Source organism: Wolffia australiana, chromosome 1 (assembly GCF_029677425.1).
Source record: "Wolffia australiana isolate 7733 chromosome 1, ASM2967742v1".
Lineage (NCBI taxonomy): Eukaryota > Viridiplantae > Streptophyta > Magnoliopsida > Alismatales > Araceae > Wolffia > Wolffia australiana.
In genome coordinates, this window is record NC_135835.1 from 5,758,037 (window position 1) to 5,778,366 (window position 20,330).

A 20,330-nucleotide genomic window follows, 5' to 3' on the forward strand; every position below is an offset into this window, starting at 1 on the left:
CATTCCTTTACATCCATCAATCATTATCAGATTTGTTGCATAAGAGATCATCTTACCTTCAACCTAGGTATTGTGAACATTCATCAAAACATTAACTCATCCATTTTGAATCAAATGCATTGACCTTCACTTCGATATTTTAATCAATGTCCAAAACTATAATATATTGACTTGATTAAAAGTTATTATGTGTATAAACCCAATATTGATGAGGTTACTCCCTCTATTTCATTCAGTATGATTGATGGGCAATCTGGATTAATGTAAGCTCTTATTGTATTTATGTGTAAGTGAATGTCATAAGGCAGAAATAACAGAAAGGAGTTGAATGAGAGGGTTTAACAAGAACTTGGGACCACGGTGGGCGACTATTTATGGGGATATTAATTAACTTTCATCTAATTCTAGAGCTTCTACATACAGGAATCAGATGACAAACTATTTATATCCTTTGGTTAAGTCATTCCATTTTTTTACAAATATTGATATAATCCCTAGGAGTTGGCAATGACACTAAAACCAAACATCTGCCGATCAGAAGTAACCACAATAGAGATTTCCTGTCCTTATACAGGGATGTAACAACACCTACTTCGAACAATTTCTACAGTCATAGAGAACTATGTTCTTCAAGAGAGGATTCATACATGGATAACTAGTAGAAAGAATTCTAAATATATGTTATTGTGGAAACTTGGGGAGGTTTCCACAACAAGGAATATCAGCTGCCTTTACAGAGAATTGCTGAAATTTATAACAGATATATTTATAAGATAGTTTGTATAATGCTGGACCAAAAGAAAACCAGGGCAAATTTATTCCTGGCACCCGCCATTATAGATGATGCCAAGCATAAAATGGGAAGAATAACTCATCCAGCGAATCAAATCAAGCCATAATCCTGTGGAGAAAAATCTGAAATCTTTATCAGAACATATTTAAGAAGTATTAAGAAGTAATATACCTAGTTTTTCTGGAATATTGAATACAGATCACTTGATAAAGCCACTGCATTTGCACAAATCGCAAGGATGATCATCACAGCTGATAGAATCTTATCCCTCCTTGTTGCAATCCCATGGGGATCCCTGAAAAAAGATTAGTGCATATTTAATGAAAAATGGAATTGAACGTCAAAGAAAGAGTGGAATGTAAAAAATAAAACTATGATGGTACAAAAGATCACGCACTTTAGGGAGATGGCAGCTGGGAAGATGAACCCTACACAGGCTGCAGCAGTTGCTCCAGTCAGCTGGAAGGCAACCCATATGTTGGGTATAAAATTCGCCCCAACGAAAATCAAACTAACAAGAATTAGAGTAATCAGGATGAATCTCCTGTTGTTCGAAAGAAACGGATCAGCTGAAGAAAATATGAGGCCATCCACATTGAGCCTGAGAGCAAAGAAGACGACCGGGAACACAAACATAAGGTGCACGGCGTAGCTCAACCGCACTATATCATTGATAACCAAGCTAAAGGGAATGTTAAGATCCAAATCAAAGTTGGCAAGCACATCGTCGAGAGTGTCGTCTCCGAACAGAAGGAATCCAAAGAAGCTTGTTGTTATGTAAATGGTTGAGCAAAGTGAAAGTGAAGTCTGAACAGCACGCTTCATTTGAGAGGAGTTTGCTAGTTCGTTGCTCACTGTGTGAACTGTGGCGCAAGCACAACAAAAACGAATGGTTAGAGAAGTTTTAGGTCAATTTTAATCAAATGAAACGACTGAGAATAATGTTTAACATCATGCATAAAAGATGGATACTGATAGAATGCCAACCCCTGTCAGGGTTACTTCCATCATGCTTGATGAACTTAGAAGAAAATATTCAATCACTACGGTTTATAAGAAAGATAAAGAGGATTTTGGGAGAGGTCATACCGTTGTAATGGCAGATGAAGGCAGTAACAATGACAGGGACAACAGTGAAAAGTTTCCAAAATGATGCCAGATCTTTAATTTCGGGAAATAGCCGGACAATTGAAACACTTCCTTGCATCAATTTCACAATGGAGATTCCCACTGTTATAATAACGAAGACTACAGCAAGTGCAACCGATATTGCAGATGTATACTTCAGAGAGTCTGAGGAAGAAAAGAACAGACTTTTGGAGTAAACATTGGGGAAAAAAAAATATATAAGAATTCAAAGAGAAAGAGAAGTAGAGAAATTCATAAAGGAAAAATATATAGTCAGATGTTGATTACCAATACGCCTGAAGCAGGCCAAGGGGAGGAACACAACCAGCGTAGTTATGAGAAGAACAAAGAATCGACCAGTCCACCAGTGAACACCAAGCCGTTCTTCTAAGATTCCTTGGTGATGAACGCCGTTTGAAGAAGTTCCAGAGAGCACATCACCTAAATTCATAATTCTACGGCTTTAGCACTTAGATCTATTCAAATGAACAATTACAAGCTGAGTAGGTAATATTTTTCAAAATTCAGAATCATTCTAATTTTTCTCCCTTACACGAATCCAAGAAGAACTGAATAAGTTAGTTCAAGAAGAACGAGAAATCGAAATTTCAATCATCATTTAGCAAGAATTATTCTAAAAAAAAAAACTGAAATCTCACCCACAATGATCACGTAAATGATTAGCACCCCAATGGCCTTCACAATCACAGCGACCTGGAGAACGATCCTACCCGACGTTCCAAAAGCATCTTCCATGACCCCGGCATAGGATCTAGTATTTCCCGCCCGGCTGAATCGAAGCAGCAGTTCGATCGCGGCATCGGTGAGGAAGGCGATGAAGATGATCAAAGCAAACGTAGGGATCACGCCCAAAACCTTGGCGCAGGCCGGCAAGGCCATGATTCCTGCACCGACGATGTTCGTGGACAGATTGAACACAGCGCTAGCCGTGGAGCTCTTGATAACCCGCTCGCCCCCTCCATCTTGACTCTTGAGAAGAAGGGGAATTCCGCCATCGTCGGCCAAGATCTGGTTGCAATCTCTCCTCTCCTCCTCTCTTCCATCAACGCTCCCTGTCATCTCTGGGACTTAAAAAATTCTAAGAACTCTGGATAGAACTGCCAGAGTTTATATACTGCTGGAAATAATAATATTTTAATACTATGGTTTGAAGGATATTTTACAGTGTTATCCATTTCTTTGTACCCCACTTTTGGAAGTGCATAATTTAAATTCCTTCCTGGGTGACTGGTTAGGGGCCTACTAACTGTATCCAATATACGATATTCGATATCTTGTATCTGTATATCAGGTACGATATCGATATATAAATCTATATCGATATATAGGTAGAAATGGTCGTTCTGTTCTTTTTGTACGAATTTGTGCGAATTGTTCGTTCTGTTTGGTTTTCCGAACAGAACAAAAAAAAATTCGAACAGAACATTGCACAGACCCGTGTGCGGTTCTTTTGTTCGCTTTGTGCGAATTTTGCTCTAGTTTTGTGCGAATGTGCGAATTTTGTTCATTTTTGAAAAAAAAAAGAACAGAACAAAGAACAAGGCCCTCTGCAAATTTTTTGTTTTTTTTAAACGAACAGAACAGAAAAACCATGTCTATATATAGGATATCATCACTATGGTGGATAACAAAAGACCAGCAACAGGACCGAGATAAGGATAGAACAGCCAGTGGTTATATACAAATGTAAATAAGAAGATCTAGTATGGTGTGAACCATATTTTAGTATCATCCTTATATCAGGTACGATATCGATATAAAATCTATATTGATATCGGATATCCTCACTATGGTGGATACCGAAAGGCCAGGAACAGGACTGAGATAAGGATCAAAGAGTCAGTGTTTATATACAAGTGGAAATAAGAAAGTCAAATAGTATGGTGTGAACCATATTTAGTAACATCCATTTTTTTTGTACCCAAGTTTTGGAAGTGCAAAATTTAGAGTTCTTTTGCGTTACTGGTAAGGGGGCTACTAATGGTATCCGATATCTGATATCCAGTATCTTTAAATCAGGTACAATATTGATATTGGATATCAACAGTATGGTGGATAAGGAAAGACCAGGAACAGGACCGAGATAAGGATAGAAAAGCCAGTGGTTATATACAAAATAAGTATACATCACAAAGATTGTTCACAATTTTCTGAATATTTGAGTTCATATTGTACTGTTAAAATTATTTTCTAAACATGGAGAGATTTCAATTTAACTTCTAAGATAGGTTCATAAAATACTCTACCCATGGTTTGTGGACACCTCTACAAACCAAATCATATGGGGATCTTTTTATCTATAATAACTTTGGACCTAAGTTTAAATACGTTGATGTATCCGTCATCCAGATAAAATTTAAAAGATGTAAGGCTTCCCCCCAAGTTTTATATTTTATTTGTTTTAAAAAAGGATGGCTTTTCTTGCACTTTGCAGAAAGTGGGATTAGTGAATAACTGAGCACTTTTAAATTTAATAAATCCATATATTAATATTTAATAAACTCATTCATACTTGGGGTCAGAATTTTAATTGTTAATTGCCTCATTTTAAATAACTGGAACAGGACCAAGATAAGGATAGAACATCCAGTGTTTATATAGAAGTGGAAATAAGAACATCAAATAGTATGGTGTGAAGCATATTTCAGTATTATCCATTTTTTGTACCCAAGTTTTGCAAGTGCATATGTATCCGATATCTGTTATCCTTAAATCAGGTATGCTAATTGATATCTAAATTGATATCAATGTCGGATATCATCACATCATCATGGTATCGCAATAATGATACCGCAAGACCTTGAACAGCACCAAGATAATGGTATCATTAAGTTGATAACCGAATGGACAACACATAACATGAATGATAAACATAATAGTGTGGTTGATATAGAATTCATTATTATATCTTCTACATGTCCTTATCAAATGAGGCTGGTTATGATGCAGGGCTCATGAATTCATTGAAAGTGACTTAGGCATTCAAGAAATGATAGTTTTCTGGTCATTGTCTCAGATATCATCATTGTCATTAACATCATCGTCATATTATTTTCATTCAACTTTTACTCATCATGGTCATCTTCTTTTTATTCTCATTCTTATTTACATTCTTCATCGTCTTCGTGTTGTTCTTCTTTTTCTGGTCATTGTCACAAGCATTGCCATTGTCATGAACATCCTCATCACCATCACCATATTTTTATTCATTTTTTACTCGTTAATCACATATTTATTTTTCGGTGATGAGTTCCACAATCTTTGCAAAACATACTTATCATTCTATAAGAGAGGGTAAAAATAAAAAAATCAATTATTCACAATTTTATGAGTATTTCAGCTCACATTTTAGTGTTAAAATTATTTTTTAATCTTGGAGAGATTTCAATTAAATTTCTAAAATAGTGTCATAAAATACTCTACCCATGGTTTGGGGGCACTTCTACAGACCAAATGATATGGGCATCTTTTTATCTATTAAAATTTTGGACATAAAATTAAATCCTTTAGTGTACCCATTCTCCAGCTAAAATTTCAATGATGCACTACATGGTACGACTGCCCCCCTCTAACTTTAGATATTTTCTGTTTTAAAAAAATATAAAAAACTGATGGCTTTTCTTGGAGTTTGCATAAAGTGGGCTTCAGTGGGAAACCTAGCATTTATTTAAATAATATATGAGTTTACTGAATCAAGAAAGTGATTAAACATAATATTATCATATACATTGTTGTTTAGTTCTAAATTTAACATACAATATCATATTAATTGTAAATTAATAAAGTGGGAGCGCACTGACTCAAAAACCACCTCTGATTTGGGAGGGTTCAGATGGGCCTACTTTGATAATTTAATTACATTCCTTACACTGAATTGAAGTTTTATTTTAATGTTAGTATATCTTGTCTGCTGTCCCCACTGATTAATAATCTGATACTGTGGAGATAGAAAATTATAATCTGCTTAGATATTCATCTATTAATATTTTGATCTCAATGGTTTGGCCCAAAGTTCTTCCTACATGCCACAAGACATGTATTATGTTTGTTTCATTATGCTTATGACCAAATAATCAAAAACGTAGGAAAGAGACAAAATAAAAGCATGTATTATATATTGGGTTAAAAAATGTAGCTAAATGAAATTTGGAGGTCTAGATGCTAAAAAATAAGCCATTGTTGAATTCCATAACTTGATCTGGGACAAATGAATGTATAATGTAAATTTAAAAATGATGTAAAAGAAAGGTTGAGCCATAACCAAATAATGTTATGAAGGATAATACTAAAAATGTATTGAGAGGACAGAAAATTACATTTTTTTTTAGTATGGTCTGATTTAACAAATCCATTTATTAATATTTAATTGATTCATTGATATTTGGGGTCGAAATTTCAATTGTTAATTGCCTCACTTTATGCGTCATGAGCTCCACTTTTTATTTAAAATTTAAAATATTATGTTTAATAATAATTGAAATATAAAAGGGTTCAACCGTGACTAAAGTGTCTTTTTGGAGAATATAAAAATAAGATTGGCAACCAGAACTATAAAAAGGGTAGAAAGAAATGAAATGAAAAAATTGGCCAAAGCGTACACAAGATTAAAGTAATAACAAAAACTTTGGTGGTCCAAACCGGAAAATGAACCAGGGTTAAAAGGTATAATAAAAAACTAAATTAAAAAAAAGAGTTAAACTAACTTAATAGTGTTTTAGAGCATAATAATATTACAATAATATTATAAATATAATAATAATCAAAACAGTAGTTGGAGTCTTCAATCCCAAAACTGAAAACATGTCAAAAAACAAAGGTGCCACATAAAGTAACAATTCAGTTACAAGCAGGGTTAAACCATAACTTTTGCTTTTATATGTTAATGATTTAATAATAAGAATAATCAAACTAGAAATGACGGAGGCTTTAATCCCACAACCGAAAACCTCCCCAAAATGAATATATTCCATATATTAACAAATTGAATAACACACAAGGTTAAACCATAACGAAATAACTTTTATAGGATACAAATATACAATCAACAATAATGAAACTAGAAAAATTAAGGAGACTTTACTCTCACGACTGAAAACCAACCCAAAAATGAATATATCGCATAAACAAGAAATCCAATTTTAAACGTGTTTAAATCATAAATTGTGTAGGAAAATAATAATAATCAAGCTAGAAAATCAAGAAGACTTTACTTCGAGAACTGAAAATTTTCCCAAAAGAAAGGTATGAAGAAAATTAGCTGTTAAGTTAAACAGAGGATTAAACTATAACTTAATAAATTCTGGTGGAAAATAATAATAATCAAAGTATAAAACGAAGGGGACTGATCCAGCAACTGAAAACTTGGCCATAAAAAAGATTTGGAGAAAATTAACATACAGGGTTAAATCACAACTAAATACTTTTTGCATCAGAAAGATATAAAAAGTCAAAAAAGAAACTGAATGACTATTTCAAACTTGCCCAAAATAAAGGTGACACACAATCTAAAAAAAAAACCCAAACAGGGTTAAACCATAATAGATTACTTTTTAAGGACATTAATATAAAAACCACCTGGTATATTAGTGGGAACACATGGAAATCTTTCCCTGTACTGATTATTTAGAGTCTGGATTTGTTAATTTCATTTTTTGATCAAACGTGCATGGATTGGTTGGAAAACTGCTGACAATACTTGAATTGCAAGTTGGAAATCACAAACTTCACACATGAGACTACCGAATTCCAACATTTATTGGTCATGGGTCAATTTTCATTTGTGTAATTTATTATTTCGACCTTGGCTTTAAGTGTGATAAATTATAAGAGTGAATAACGTGTACTCATCCTTGTATCTGGATCGTGTTATGACTGACTTCTATTTGTTAAATAGTTGCTTCATTCTTTGATTCCTTCTTGCCTTGTACCGCTTTCATCAAATTTTCTGAGCTACAATTCAAAATAGAAATCAAGATCCCCTTCATGATATTCGAAATCAGAACTCTCACCCTATGATAGTTTTCATTATTTTCTAGTTTATTTTAATAAATTCTATTCTGACCAAATACATTTATACACTGATCATTCAACTGACTTCGAAAGATTTTGTTTCTTCCTATCTCGGGCATGAATTTTGAATTTTCTTTGTGTCTTATAAAATTGATTTAAAAACCTGTCACTTTTTGGAACAGTTTGTTAGATCCGAGTACTCATATAACTGATTATTTAAGCCCAAAATCAGTGATGAGGTGGCTTTAAAAGGATCATGGTTAGTTTCAATAAAGCAGCTAAGTAAGTTTGCGTGGCCCAAGAAAGGCCTCCCCAATCACTAAATTGCATATATCTAGCTATTTTTGAAATTCTAGCATCTCCTAAAATCAAACGAATTTCAGGTTTTCTGTAATTCTAAATTGATTTTTACTTTTTAAACTACTCTCCGGTGACCAAAAAGTAAGTGCTCTCCTGACTCCTTGCCTCATACCCTTTCATCAAATTTTCTGAGCTACAGTTTAAAAAAATACATCAATATTCCCGTCATAGTATTCAAACTCAGAACTCTCACCCTATGATAGTTATTCTTATTTTCTGGTTTATTTTAATAAGTTATATTCTGAAAAAATACATTTCTACTCTGATAATTCAAGTGATTTCATACGATTTTGCAACTCTCTAGAAAGTAGTTTCAAAAGGATCACAGCCCTATAGAGGCCTTCCCAATCATCAAATTGCAGATATCTAGCCATTATTGAAATTATTTCATGTCCTAAAACTCATTAAATTTCAGGGTTTCTACAATTCTAAATTGATTGTTCGAGTTTAAACTACTTTCTGATAACCAAAAAAGTAAGTGCTCTCTTGCTCCACAATATCAAAATTTTGTTATTATCTTCTACAAGTTTAGTTCCTGATTTTTTATAATTTTTTCTATCATGTCGCATGGGTTAGAACTAATCTGGGTAGAAAAAGCTGCTAACGAAAAAATATATATTAAAAAAAACTAATATATTGATTAATCTTTGATTAACTCGTGGTAGGAATCCAAAGCAGCCAATGAACTGAGACTTAGAAGATTCCTGGCGAACTGTGGGGACCACCAGCTTATCTTTCCACGTGTCGCTAGATAATTGGATGTTTTAATAAGTGGCACGTGCCAGCTCAGCTCGGACCCGCCCACGGAATCTAATACGTGGCTGAGAAATCGCCGCCCGTTTCTCTCTCTACCATTCCACGTCATCAAGGGAGAGGTTTATATCTATCTACCTATTTATCTCTTTCTACAGAGACGCAGTGAAAGCGAGAGGAGAGAGAAACGGACAACATATAGAGATAGAGATAGAAAATAGAGGAGAGAGAGAGAGAAAAGCAGACAAAATGCATGAAATGGAAAAGGAGAGGGGTTGGCCCACGAGAGGATAGAGAGGAGAGAGAAGGGAGGGTTTAGAGAGAGAAAGTAGACAGGGCAGAGGTTATAGAGAGAGAAAGAAAGATTAGAGATAAGACAGATTTTTCAAAAAAAGATTTTGAGACAGATTAGAGAGAGTGGATGGGGTAGAGAGTTTAGAGAGAGAAAGAAGATTAGAGAGAGTAGATGGGCAGAGGGTTTAGAGAGAGAAGGAAAGCAAGATTAGAGAGAGTAGATTGGGGCAGAGCGTTTAGAGTGAGATAGAAAGAAAGATTAGATAGAGTATTAGAGCGTTTAGAGTGAGATAGAAAGATTAGATAGAGGTTTTAGAGAGAGAATGTGTGAGATAGAGAGAGATCAGATGGGTAAGAGAGCAGAAGGGCAAAGAAGTGTTTTGAGAGAGGTATGTGATTAAGATAGGGAATGTGTGAAATAAAGAGAGATGGAAAAGAGAGCAGAAGGGGAATATAAGTTTTTAGAGAGAGAATGAGGTAGAAAGAGAGGGAATGTCTGAGATAATGAGAGGGATGAGATGGGTAGTAGAGAGCAAAAGGACATTAAAGTTTTAGAGAGAGAATGAGGTAGATAAAGAGAGGGAATGTCAGAGATAATGAGAGGAATGAGATGGGTAGTAGAGAGCAAAAGGACATTTAAAATTTTAGAGAGAGAATGTATGAGATCAAGTGAGAGATGTGATGGGCAAGGAGCAGAAGGGCATATAAAGTTTTAGAGAGAGAATATGTGGGATCAAGAGAGAGATGAGATGTGTAAGAGAGAAGAAGGGACAAAGTTTTAGAGAGAATGTGTGAGATCAAGTGAGGGATGAGATGGGCAAGAGACAGCAAAAGGGGGCATCTAAGGTTGTATAGAGAGAACGTGTAAGAGAGAGAAGAGATGAGTAAGAGAGCAGAAGGCTTCTATAAACTTTTAGAGAGAGAATGAGGGAGATCAAGAGAGATGAGATGGGTAAGATAGAGCAGAAGCAGAGAGATTAGGTAGTAAGATAGAGAGAGATGAGATGTATTAGAGAGAGAAGGAACAGTGCATTCTAGAGAGAAAAAAAGAGAGAAATGCGATGTATTAGAGAGAGAAGGAACAGTGCATTCTAGAGAGAAAAAATGAGAGAAATGCGATGTATTAGAGAGAGAAGGAACAGTGCATTCTAGAGAGAAAAAATGAGAGAAATGCGATGTATTAGAGAGAGAAGGAACAGTGCATTCTAGAGAGAAAAAATGAGAGAAATGCGATGTATTAGAGAGAGAAGGAACAGTGCATTCTAGAGAGAAAAAATGAGAGAAATGAGATGTATTAGAGAGAGAAGGAACAGTGCATTCTAGAGAGAGAAAATGAGAGAGATGAGACATTTTTTAATGGCAAAATCACGGTGCCGGCTACGTCCAACCTTGCAGTTGTGCCTGTAGACCAGAGAGATGAGACGTATTAGAGAGAGAAGGAACAAAGCATTCTACAGAGGGAAAATGGAGAGAGATGAGATGTATTAGAGAGAGAAGGAACAGTGCATTCTACAGAGAGAAAAAGAAGAGAGATGAGACATATTAGAGAGAGAAGGAACAGTGCATTCTATAGAGGGAAAAAGGAGAGAGATGAGATGTATTAGAGAGAGAATGAACAGTGCATTCTAGAGAGAGAGATGAGATGTAGTAGAGAGAAAAAGAACAGTGCATTCAAGAGAAAGACAAAGGAGAGAGATGAGATGTTTAAGAGAGAGAAGCAACAGTGCATTCTACACAGAAAAGGAGAGAGATGAGATGCATTAGAGTAGGCTTCGGGGATTCGGACCGATCGTTCGAATGTTCGATCGGATCGGGCATTCGAACGATCGAATCCGAACACCGATCTGCCCCGTTCAAATCCGATCGGAACTCAATCAGAGCATCTGTTCGGATCGGATTGTTCGAACAAGGTGGCTGTTCGGATCGAATGTTCGAATACGATCCGATTCGAACACGTTGTTCGAATCGGATCGAATTGAATGTTCGAATCCGGTGGCGCCAGCGGCCGCCAGCGCGGGCCAGTGGCCGCCTGCGCCGGCCAGCACCAGCCACCGGTGCCAGTGGCCAATTTCGAACAATTTCGAACAAATGGCAATCGAACACGGACGAACTAAATTGTTCGTTCGAAACTTCCGATCGAACACGAACAAAGGGTCTGTTCGAATCTGTTGATCAAGATTCGAACGATGCCTACATTAGAGAGAGAATGAACAGTGCATTCTAGAGAGAGAAAACGGAGAAAGATGAGACGTATCAGAGAGAAGCAAATTAAAGAGAGACCAACGCCGATTAAAGAGAGAAATAAGCAACATGGGTCAGATATTAGGAGAGAAGTACAGAGGTTTTAGAGAGAGAAAGTAAGAGAGAGAGAGAGAGAGAGAGAGAGAGAGAGAGGGAATCTACCATGGGGGGTCGGAGGGGATAAGAAGGCGTGGAGGTCCCCGGCGAGACGTGAGCCACACGGGACTGAGGAAGAAGACGAAGGTGGGCTCCTTCTACGCCGCCGGGAAAGGAATCAGATCGCTACAAACAAGCGAGGCAAGCCACAATCCCGAAAACCCACATCTTCTTCTTCTTCCCCTCTCTTCCCATCTTCTAAAAATCCCAACTTTCACCCGAAAAAACCCTAGATTTGATCTTCAATCGCCTTTTTTCTCGAACAAATCCGCCGAGAATTGATTGATTGCGGAGCTGGGATGGGCGTGATCGCGGCGGACAAGAGTTCGATCAAGGGGAAGAGCGTGATTTGCGAGGTCAGAGAGCCATTGATCGCGACGAGGGATGAAGAGAAGGGGTGCAGCGGCGGGGAGTTCGTCGAGCTCGACGGGGCGTCCTTTGGCGGGGCCGTCTTCAACCTCTCGACGACGATCGTCGGAGCAGGGATCATGGCGCTTCCAGCCACCATGAAAGTGCTCGGTTTGGTGCCTGGCGTGCTGATGATTCTCTTCGTCGCCTTGCTGACTGAGGCTTCCATTGATATGCTGATCCGCTCCAGCCGAGCCGGGAAGCTGGTCACGTATGGCGGAGTCGTCGGGGACGCGTTCGGCGATTTGGGAAGGATTCTTCTTCAGTCCTGCGTCGTCGTCAACAATGTTGGGGTTCTCATCGTGTACATGATCATCATCGGTGCGCCAAATAAAAATCTCTATTTATTATTTCATATATAGATCGTTGTTTTCAGGTTGAGAATTGATTGCCTCTGATTTCGTCGAGTTTTAGCTTTTTTTTTTGTTCGTCCGGTTCATGAGAAATCCGGATTTTCGTAGAAATTTTTCGTCTTCGGTACGCCTCAGAAGGAACCTTAATGCCTCGTTTATGAATTGATCGTAGCGTTCAGGTTGAGAGTTGATTGCCTCTGATTTCGTCGAGTTTTAGTTTTCTTTGTTCGTCCGGTTCATGATAATTCTGGGATTTCGTAGAAATGTTTCAGCTTCGGTACGCCTCAAAGGAATCTTAATGCCTCGTTCATGAATAGATCGTAACTTCCAGTTTGCGAAATTAATCCGTTGGAAGTTGAATTTCTTGGATATTACCGAACCTCTATTATCTTTGATTGTACAAATCATGCATTATCTAGAGTTTTATTGAAAGTTTTCATCATTGGTAACCTCCGGATTGCGAAGTTCAGCTGCATGTCGGAGATCACTTTAGATTTTATTGAATTTTATTCTTTTTTGTTTGTTCGAATCATGATAAATCTGGAATTTCATCCTAGTTTTTCATAATCGTCTCAGAAAAAACCTCATTTTTATTTTATTTTTTTGAAGAAAAAAAAACCTCATTTTAATCTCTCGATCGTAGCTCCCAGATGTCCAAATTCTGTTGTAAGAAGTTGACTACCTCAAGTTTATCCAACTTTTATCATTCTTTGTTCTTCCAAATCATGCAAATTTTGGATTTTATCAAAAAATTCTGTCATTTGTACGCCTAAGATAAACCCTATTCCATTCACCTCTAGATTGTAGCTCATAGAAAACATCCGCTGAAGTGCAGTAACCACCTTAAGTATTATCGAATTCAATCATTCTTACTTCAAGTGAATCATGAAAAATCTTTGGATTGCAGGCGACGTGTTGTCTGGAACATCATCCAGCAATGATCACCACTCAGGTATCCTGGAAGGATGGTTCGGGTCTCACTGGTGGAGTGGGCGGTTCTTCGTCCTCCTCATCACAACTTTGGGAGTTTTCGCGCCATTGACGTGCTTCAAGCGCGTAGGTGAGCTTGATTGGAAGATCTATCCTCTCCGTAACTCGCGATCATCGTTAATTAGAAGCATTTTTCTATGATATGGGTTCAATTCAGATTCCTTGAGCTACACCTCGGCTCTATCGGTGGCCCTTGCCGTGCTGTTTGTGGTCATTACGGCGGGCATTGCTATTGTCAAGTTGGTTGGAGGCAGCGTGCAAATGCCCATGCTCTTCCCTGAAGTAACGAGCATGAACTCCGTCTGGAATCTCTTCACGGTCGTTCCTGTTGTCGTCACTGCCTACATCTGCCATTACAACGGTAACTTACTGATATGGCTACCCTAATTTCCAATAATTTCATGGGATTCTGTTGTTTTTCAATGGTATTTACTCTAGCCTGAGTCTTGGATCCATCTTTATGTCCAAATTTGAACCTTGTTTTGAATAATTTTACCATTTTAACGATTCCTACCTCTAGGTCTTGTGCCTAAAATAATTCTGGAAATTTTGGCATTATCTCTTAGCGCTGTTGCTCGTTGTCAGAGGTTCTTGTTTGATGCACCCTGATATATCTTTTCTTGGAGGGCTGAAATATGCATTTCTTTTCTTATCCATGTATCATTCCATCCATTTATCAATCATCATGTCTGTCTCTTCATTCATTCATACACCCATGCCAATATTCCTTCTATTACTTATTAGTCCCTCTGTCCATCCTTCCATCTGATTTTGGTGTTATTGAGGCAGTCCACACGATCGACAATGAGCTGGACGATTCAACCCAGATTAAGCCAATTGTCCGTACATCCCTGGGGCTGTGCTCAACAGTGTATGTGGCCACAAGCTTCTTCGGGTTTCTGCTCTTCGGCAATGGCACCCTCGACGATGTCTTGGCCAACTTTGACTCTGACCTGGGAATTGCCTACGGCTCTTTTCTAAACGATTTGGTTAGAGTCAGCTATGTCGTGCACCTCATGCTCGTCTTCCCAATTGTGTTCTTTGCTCTGAGGTTGAATGTAGATGGCCTCCTCTTCCCCACTGCTCGTCCGATCTCCATGGACAATCGAAGGTTTGCGCTGGTCACAGCATCGCTCATCGCCATAATCTTCTCGGGAGCCAACTTCATTCCCAGCATCTGGGATGCTTTCCAGTTCACCGGGGCGACTGCCGCGGTTGCCATTGGATTCATCTTCCCTGCTGCCGTCACCCTTCGGTAACATTTTTTTAATTTTAATTTTTTGGAATTACTGCTAAGAATTTTATTGCTCAGAATTTGGAATTGTTTTTGTTGATATGGTTGATATTAAGTTGCATTTCCACTGCGGTTGTGATATCCTTTTGCACTTTATTTTACCGTGCTTTATCCTGGAGAAACTTTTGTTTATCAATCAAGAAAAGTTGCGCATTAGCTTAGGTGAATTCAACTTTTCTATATCATGATTTTGCTGTGAAAGGCAGAAAGCCCGTTTATGACATAATCTTCAAATGGCCTTCAGTTATGAAAGTAAACCTCAGAACTTTATGACCATTAGAATTATAACTACTTCATTAGAGAAAAAACATAAAGTTTAAGGATAATGAAACTAATGGTGACATGCTGATGCAGGGATATGTATGGAATCGCGACGAGCTGGGATAAGATTCTATCTGTGTTCATGATTGTTCTAGCAGTGGCCTCAAATGCCATTGCCATTTACAGCGACGCCTATTCTATATTCCACAAAGGTGGGAGTTCACCGAGAGCGTGATCTCTCCTACACGACGCTCTGCTTGCTCAGAATCTGAAGCGGGTCTGGCCCATGGAGCTATCTTGGAACAATAGATTGTTCTGTGACAATAAATCTTACTCAATCTCTGGGTTGAGTCTGTCAAGGTCATGGTAGGCATTTATAGTTTGTGTGTACAAATGCTCTCCTTGGGTCTGTCTTTTTTTGAGAGCTTGGAGAGCCCTGATATCTTATTCCTCATGTCTGTTGAATTCTGTATAGCGCGTGCCTTATATCATGTACATGTCATATTGAAGATTTAATAAATGGATGCTTATTGGGCTTACCACTTGTGATTCAGAGAGTGGCTCTATTGGCATCGTGCCTTATGTTACAGTGCACTGACATGATATCTCCCTCTCCCTCTCCCTCTCCCTCTCCCTCTCCCTCCTATCTCACATTGGCTAAGGAGACTACAGGAAGAGAGAGGGATTGAAGATGATGATATGAGTAGATATATGCTGCCAACTGGCATAATAGGGCATACATTTATTAAAGATAAATGGGTAAATTTAATCTGATAAAAAACCATGAAAACAAGTACAACACTGGAAACTACCGCAACGGCAATATTGGAAGCATATATATCTAACGCTCGAGATAAGATAATTATGGATGTTAGACATGCTCATGGTGGACACCAATTGATGAAAACGTGGCCCTGGCAGCGCTGTGGGGAATATAGTGCAGGATCGTCCAGGATGTGGACCAAGGACAGGACAGGGCGAAGATCATCCCATCCTACGTCCCAATTTTTACAAGTTCATCCATTTCGCCCCTTCCAGAGTTTGTCACGTCCAAATATTTTTCGTCCACATCGTGTGTCGTTCAAAAACCATCCCATCAAAGACATTATTGTCCCGTCCCACGTCCGGGACAAGGCAGACTGATACACGACTCCCACAGGACGCACAAACCATCCCATCCTCTGTACAAGGCCACGAAGGGGACGGTTATTTCGTCCATGGATGAAACAATTGTACCGTCCGGGAATGGGCATACGACTCTTTGTCTCCTCAATCGTCTGAACTCCAGGACGTGATTTTTTTTGTCCACCGATGAAATTACCGTCCCGTCCGCATCCCTGCACTATAGTGGAGAAAATACATATGTCACCTGCTGAGGTGATGATGCACTCTGGATTCAGGTAGTTCTGGGTTATGTTGGAAATTTGTCTCAGTGATCTAAGCTGAAGGGATGTTTATTAGGTACTTAAATATTATCTACAACCAATAGATGTATATTTATTTTCTAAGTAGACTTATTCTTTGTATATTATTATATTATCAAAGAGGAATTACATATTTTATACAAGTTCAAAGCTAGCCTGTCATCCTATCATAGGCACTCCTTTTCTTGACAGCATCACTCTCAACACTTCCTTATTGAAAAACTTGGCCACCAAGGCCTTAGCCCTAATAGATGGACTAAAGAATTTACAAAATCACAAATAGATACTGTCTCACACTTTTAGATTTTAAACACATTTTCGTTGACCAAATATGCCTCCCGAGTTCAGTATTTATCTCGTTCTCCTCCATTGCAACAAAGGCCTCAACTCACAACGTCATGTCTTATATGGGTTGTGAATGACATATTAAAAATGTGTTTTAATGACCGGAAATTTTAGGCTTAATATAGAATCTGAATGTATACGTGCAATTAGACTGGCCCATGGTCACCATATGTAACTTCATGTATATGTATATGTATTTTCATGTGTAGTATTTTATGTATAACACAAAAAATAAAGTAGATAGAAGGATAAATATTTTTTACACATTCAGGAAGTCCCCTACATCCTTTCTTGGGTACACATTTTTGCTTGTTCCTCACAATCCACTAAAGATTAGACTTGTAGGCACCCACAACTTCAACCCAATTAATTGGGCTTTTTGCGCTCACCATCGGTAACCAACTAAGGTTGATCAATCATCATACTTAGTCTTACTGTCCCTCAACATTGACAACATCCACATGTGTCAGATTTTCTATAGTTCGTCGAGTATGTGAAACTAGAATTGATGCCTTTGGTCTTCACCTCAGCTGCTCAGGCTTCCTCTCGGGAAAGTTGATTTCACCTCTCCACTTGCTTAGCCCGGACAAGCTTTCTCATCTTGATGGTAAGTCGTGTTGAGTTAGATAAAAGGTTAAAATCATATTCCAAATTTGTTTTTGATATTTGACATCCACCTGTTTATTTTAATATGATATATTTGATACTTGAACTGAGCCTCCAATCACTCTCAGTACTTATAAAATCACTTATCAGATTTACCATTTCTATTCAATCCAGGATTTGTGACAATAATTGTATTTTGTGATATATCTTCTGGTGGATAATATGTGAACCCAAGGTAATCACACTTCTACGTCCTGTTTAAGCTTGCTGAAATAAATATAATTATTTGTTATTATTCTCTTGTTCTGTTTATAATTAAGTCCAAATAAACCTGATTGCACTTATATCTCATTGAACAGGACATCTTCTATATCATTGAAAAAAAAACATCTCTATCTCAATGAGATAGACGATGAAATCAAATTTAGGGTGTTAAAAAAAATTAGGGTGTTAATTTGTTATTGCTATTTGAGTTAATCAAGAAAAAATTATAACATTTACTCACTATAATTTGACTAATTAGTGACGAGGAAGGTTCATCTCCACATGAAACTGATATTAGGGTAATCAACAAAAATTTAAAGCATTTACTCATAAATGATTTGACTAGTTAGTGATGAAGAAGGGTCATCTCCACATGGAACTGACATTAGGGTTATAATACTCTTTAAATGATGATTCAAGAGGGATGAGATGAGATATGTATAAAATAGGGGATTGTGATGTGAGGAATCGAAGGTGGTGAGAGGGTGATAATAATAATTTAATAAGGACAAGATGAATAATAATATGATGAATAGGTAAGATGATGTGGTAGATCAAAAAGAAATGAGAGAGTGAGATGGATGAAGAAGTGAAGTGATGATGGATTTAGAAGATGAATAATAATAGAAGATGATAAAATGGGGAATGGATGTGATTTTCTGTGATTAGATGTGGATGGATTATGTTGAAATTATATGGTGGAAGAAGATGCGATAATGATCTAACTAATTGATGTGATGGAATAATAGTTGAGTGGTTGTTAGATGGAGAAGAGGATGATGAACTATATGATTTATGCATTTTTATGAGACGAAGGTGTCAAGACTGAGATCAAATATGGCTGAGATAGATTAAGATTATGGAAGATGGTAAGGAGAAGAAGATGATCAAAATAAGGATGTAGATCTAACTTACGGGATGTGAAGAAGAGAAACAAATGTAAGGAAAGGGACTAACCCTATATCCCTATGTTATGCCATTATCAAGACTTTTTCTTGATGCTCATTAGCTTCTTAAATTTTCTGTTACTCTTCCCCAAACACTCAAGACACCAAGAACACTCTTGATAGGCCTTCAAATGTTCTATTTCTGTCAATTTGCCTCTCTAAGAGAAAGTGAGCTTAAATATAGTTTTTTAAAAAATCTGAGGGTCTATTTATAGATCCAATTGTATTGATAGAAGAGATGGGGTGGGGGGAAGAAGAAGCTATGCTAAAAATTTCAGCTTGAAAATCATTTTAGATCGTCAGATATTGTGATTTGATCATTCTAAACCTCTAATTTTTTCTCTCTCATCAAATTTCAGACAAGTCAAAGAGCCAATAAATAAATAAAAATATTATTAATTCATAAAATATTAGAAATATATTTTTTGCATTAAAAAATGATATCTCTTTGAGCACATCGCCAAACATTCAGGGAAAATTATATTCTGACTCAAAAAATTATGTTCTTTTATAATTCAATGTCAGAAAAAACATTAAAATTACTTTAAAAGGACCATAAAATCAAAATATTGTCATAAAATTAAATTTAATAATTTAGGCTTAACTCACTTATATAATCAATTTAACCCAAATAAATATGTAATTCTTGTCATATTAATTTACTTAAATGCATGTTACCAACAAGCTCAAGTAGGGACTCCCATCCCAATCTTAGCTAAAGACTTTTACACAATTTATGGTCCTTTTGCATGAAGCACATGTTCACCAGAGGTGGTGCTGATGTGTGGCACGTGGATCTCATGCTTGGTATCACCATTTGTAGATGTTGTACAGTCAATGGAAGATCTTGAGTCTCGCATGGAGTGCGTCTAATAAGCCTAAAAATGGTATGATTAAATGTAAGTTTATTGTGACGTTTGTATATAAGCTTGTGAAATAACTTTATAAAATTACCTTTTCAAAATATAGAAAGTATAGAATGAGAAAGGAGTCGATCCACCGGGAGGCAACTGTCCTTAATATCTTAATCTATTTTATGCTTGTAGGAGCTAGAAATTGTATGAACTAATGGAAAGCCTAATAAACAGAGAGATGATGCTAAAAGAGACAAAGGGATCAAGAAATTTGAACCTTTTCCTGAAGATTCAGATCACCTGAATGAATGATAAGAATGATTGTAGTGTTTACGACTTGATCCTCTTGAAAGGATAAATACCTAAGTGAAGAAATGGATGGAAAGAAATCATACCCCTTCTAGATATTGATTCTCCCCTGAGGGAATCAAGATCTTGAAGGGCAACTGAATATAAGTGCTAAAAAAGTTGTAGTTACTAATAGATTCAATCTAAATACAACCCTAGAAAGGTTAGATTACCTATATAATTTGTTTTTGATTTTAGATTGCACTCTTGAACTAAGGTGATGCTCTCCCCTCAATAACTCCTCCTAGAGCATGAATATTTTGCCCTTGCTTTGCATTTTGGCAACAAACAAGAAGAATAACAAGAGGGGAAGAATAAACTCACCATATTAACTCAAGAACTGCATAAATTTTGACTCCAAAAGATTTTTCTGACATTCCTGACCAACTAGGGTTGGGGAAAGTTCAAAGTGGTTTTCCCACCCCTTCTTGACATTAGTGAAAAATCCGTCCAGTAGATTAAAAGATCATGAAAAGACAAA

General features: G+C 37.1%; 2 protein-coding genes across 3 annotated transcripts; one reads left to right on the forward strand and one right to left on the reverse strand.

The window, feature by feature from the left end:
* Positions 1-579: 579 nt before the first annotated feature.
* On the reverse strand, positions 580-3,014 carry LOC144703306 (amino acid transporter AVT6A-like). Of its 2 annotated transcripts, none has more exons than XM_078575455.1 (6): positions 2,581-3,014; positions 2,210-2,362; positions 1,883-2,086; positions 1,191-1,656; positions 965-1,088; positions 580-901 (listed from the first exon to the last, which is right to left on the reverse strand). In XM_078575455.1, the coding sequence occupies exons 1-5, from the start codon at positions 2,999-3,001 to the stop codon at positions 965-967; spliced, it is 1,368 nt and encodes a 455-aa protein (XP_078431581.1). In that variant the 5' UTR covers positions 3,002-3,014; the 3' UTR covers positions 580-901. The 2 variants fall into 2 exon arrangements, with proteins under 2 accessions (XP_078431581.1, XP_078431589.1); XM_078575463.1 differs by having other exon boundaries at positions 580-915.
* An 8,768-nt stretch (positions 3,015-11,782) lies between these two features.
* Positions 11,783-15,600, forward strand: LOC144703321 (amino acid transporter AVT6A-like). The gene is made up of 5 exons (XM_078575474.1): positions 11,783-12,484; positions 13,424-13,576; positions 13,664-13,867; positions 14,296-14,761; positions 15,155-15,600. Exons 1-5 carry the CDS (start codon positions 12,055-12,057, stop codon positions 15,294-15,296), a joined length of 1,395 nt encoding a protein of 464 aa, XP_078431600.1. The 5' UTR covers positions 11,783-12,054; the 3' UTR covers positions 15,297-15,600.
* Positions 15,601-20,330: the final 4,730 nt, after the last annotated feature.

What these genes read in the sequence shown, in the direction of transcription:
- LOC144703306 (XM_078575455.1), bottom strand. Translation starts at nt 3,001, where the DNA reads ATGACAGGGAGCGTTGATGGAAGAGAGGAGGAGAGGAGAGATTGCAAC. An exon ending in CATTTACGTGATCATTGTGG is followed by an intron (nt 2,363 to 2,580) that starts GTGAGATTTCAG and finishes TTATGAATTTAG; the next exon opens with GTGATGTGCTCTCTGGAACT. An exon ending in CCAGCTGCCATCTCCCTAAA is followed by an intron (nt 1,089 to 1,190) that starts GTGCGTGATCTT and finishes ATCTTTTTTCAG; the next exon opens with GGATCCCCATGGGATTGCAA.
- LOC144703321 (XM_078575474.1), top strand. Translation starts at nt 12,055, where the DNA reads ATGGGCGTGATCGCGGCGGACAAGAGTTCGATCAAGGGGAAGAGCGTG. An exon ending in CTACATCTGCCATTACAACG is followed by an intron (nt 13,868 to 14,295) that starts GTAACTTACTGA and finishes TTATTGAGGCAG; the next exon opens with TCCACACGATCGACAATGAG. An exon ending in CCTGCTGCCGTCACCCTTCG is followed by an intron (nt 14,762 to 15,154) that starts GTAACATTTTTT and finishes ATGCTGATGCAG; the next exon opens with GGATATGTATGGAATCGCGA.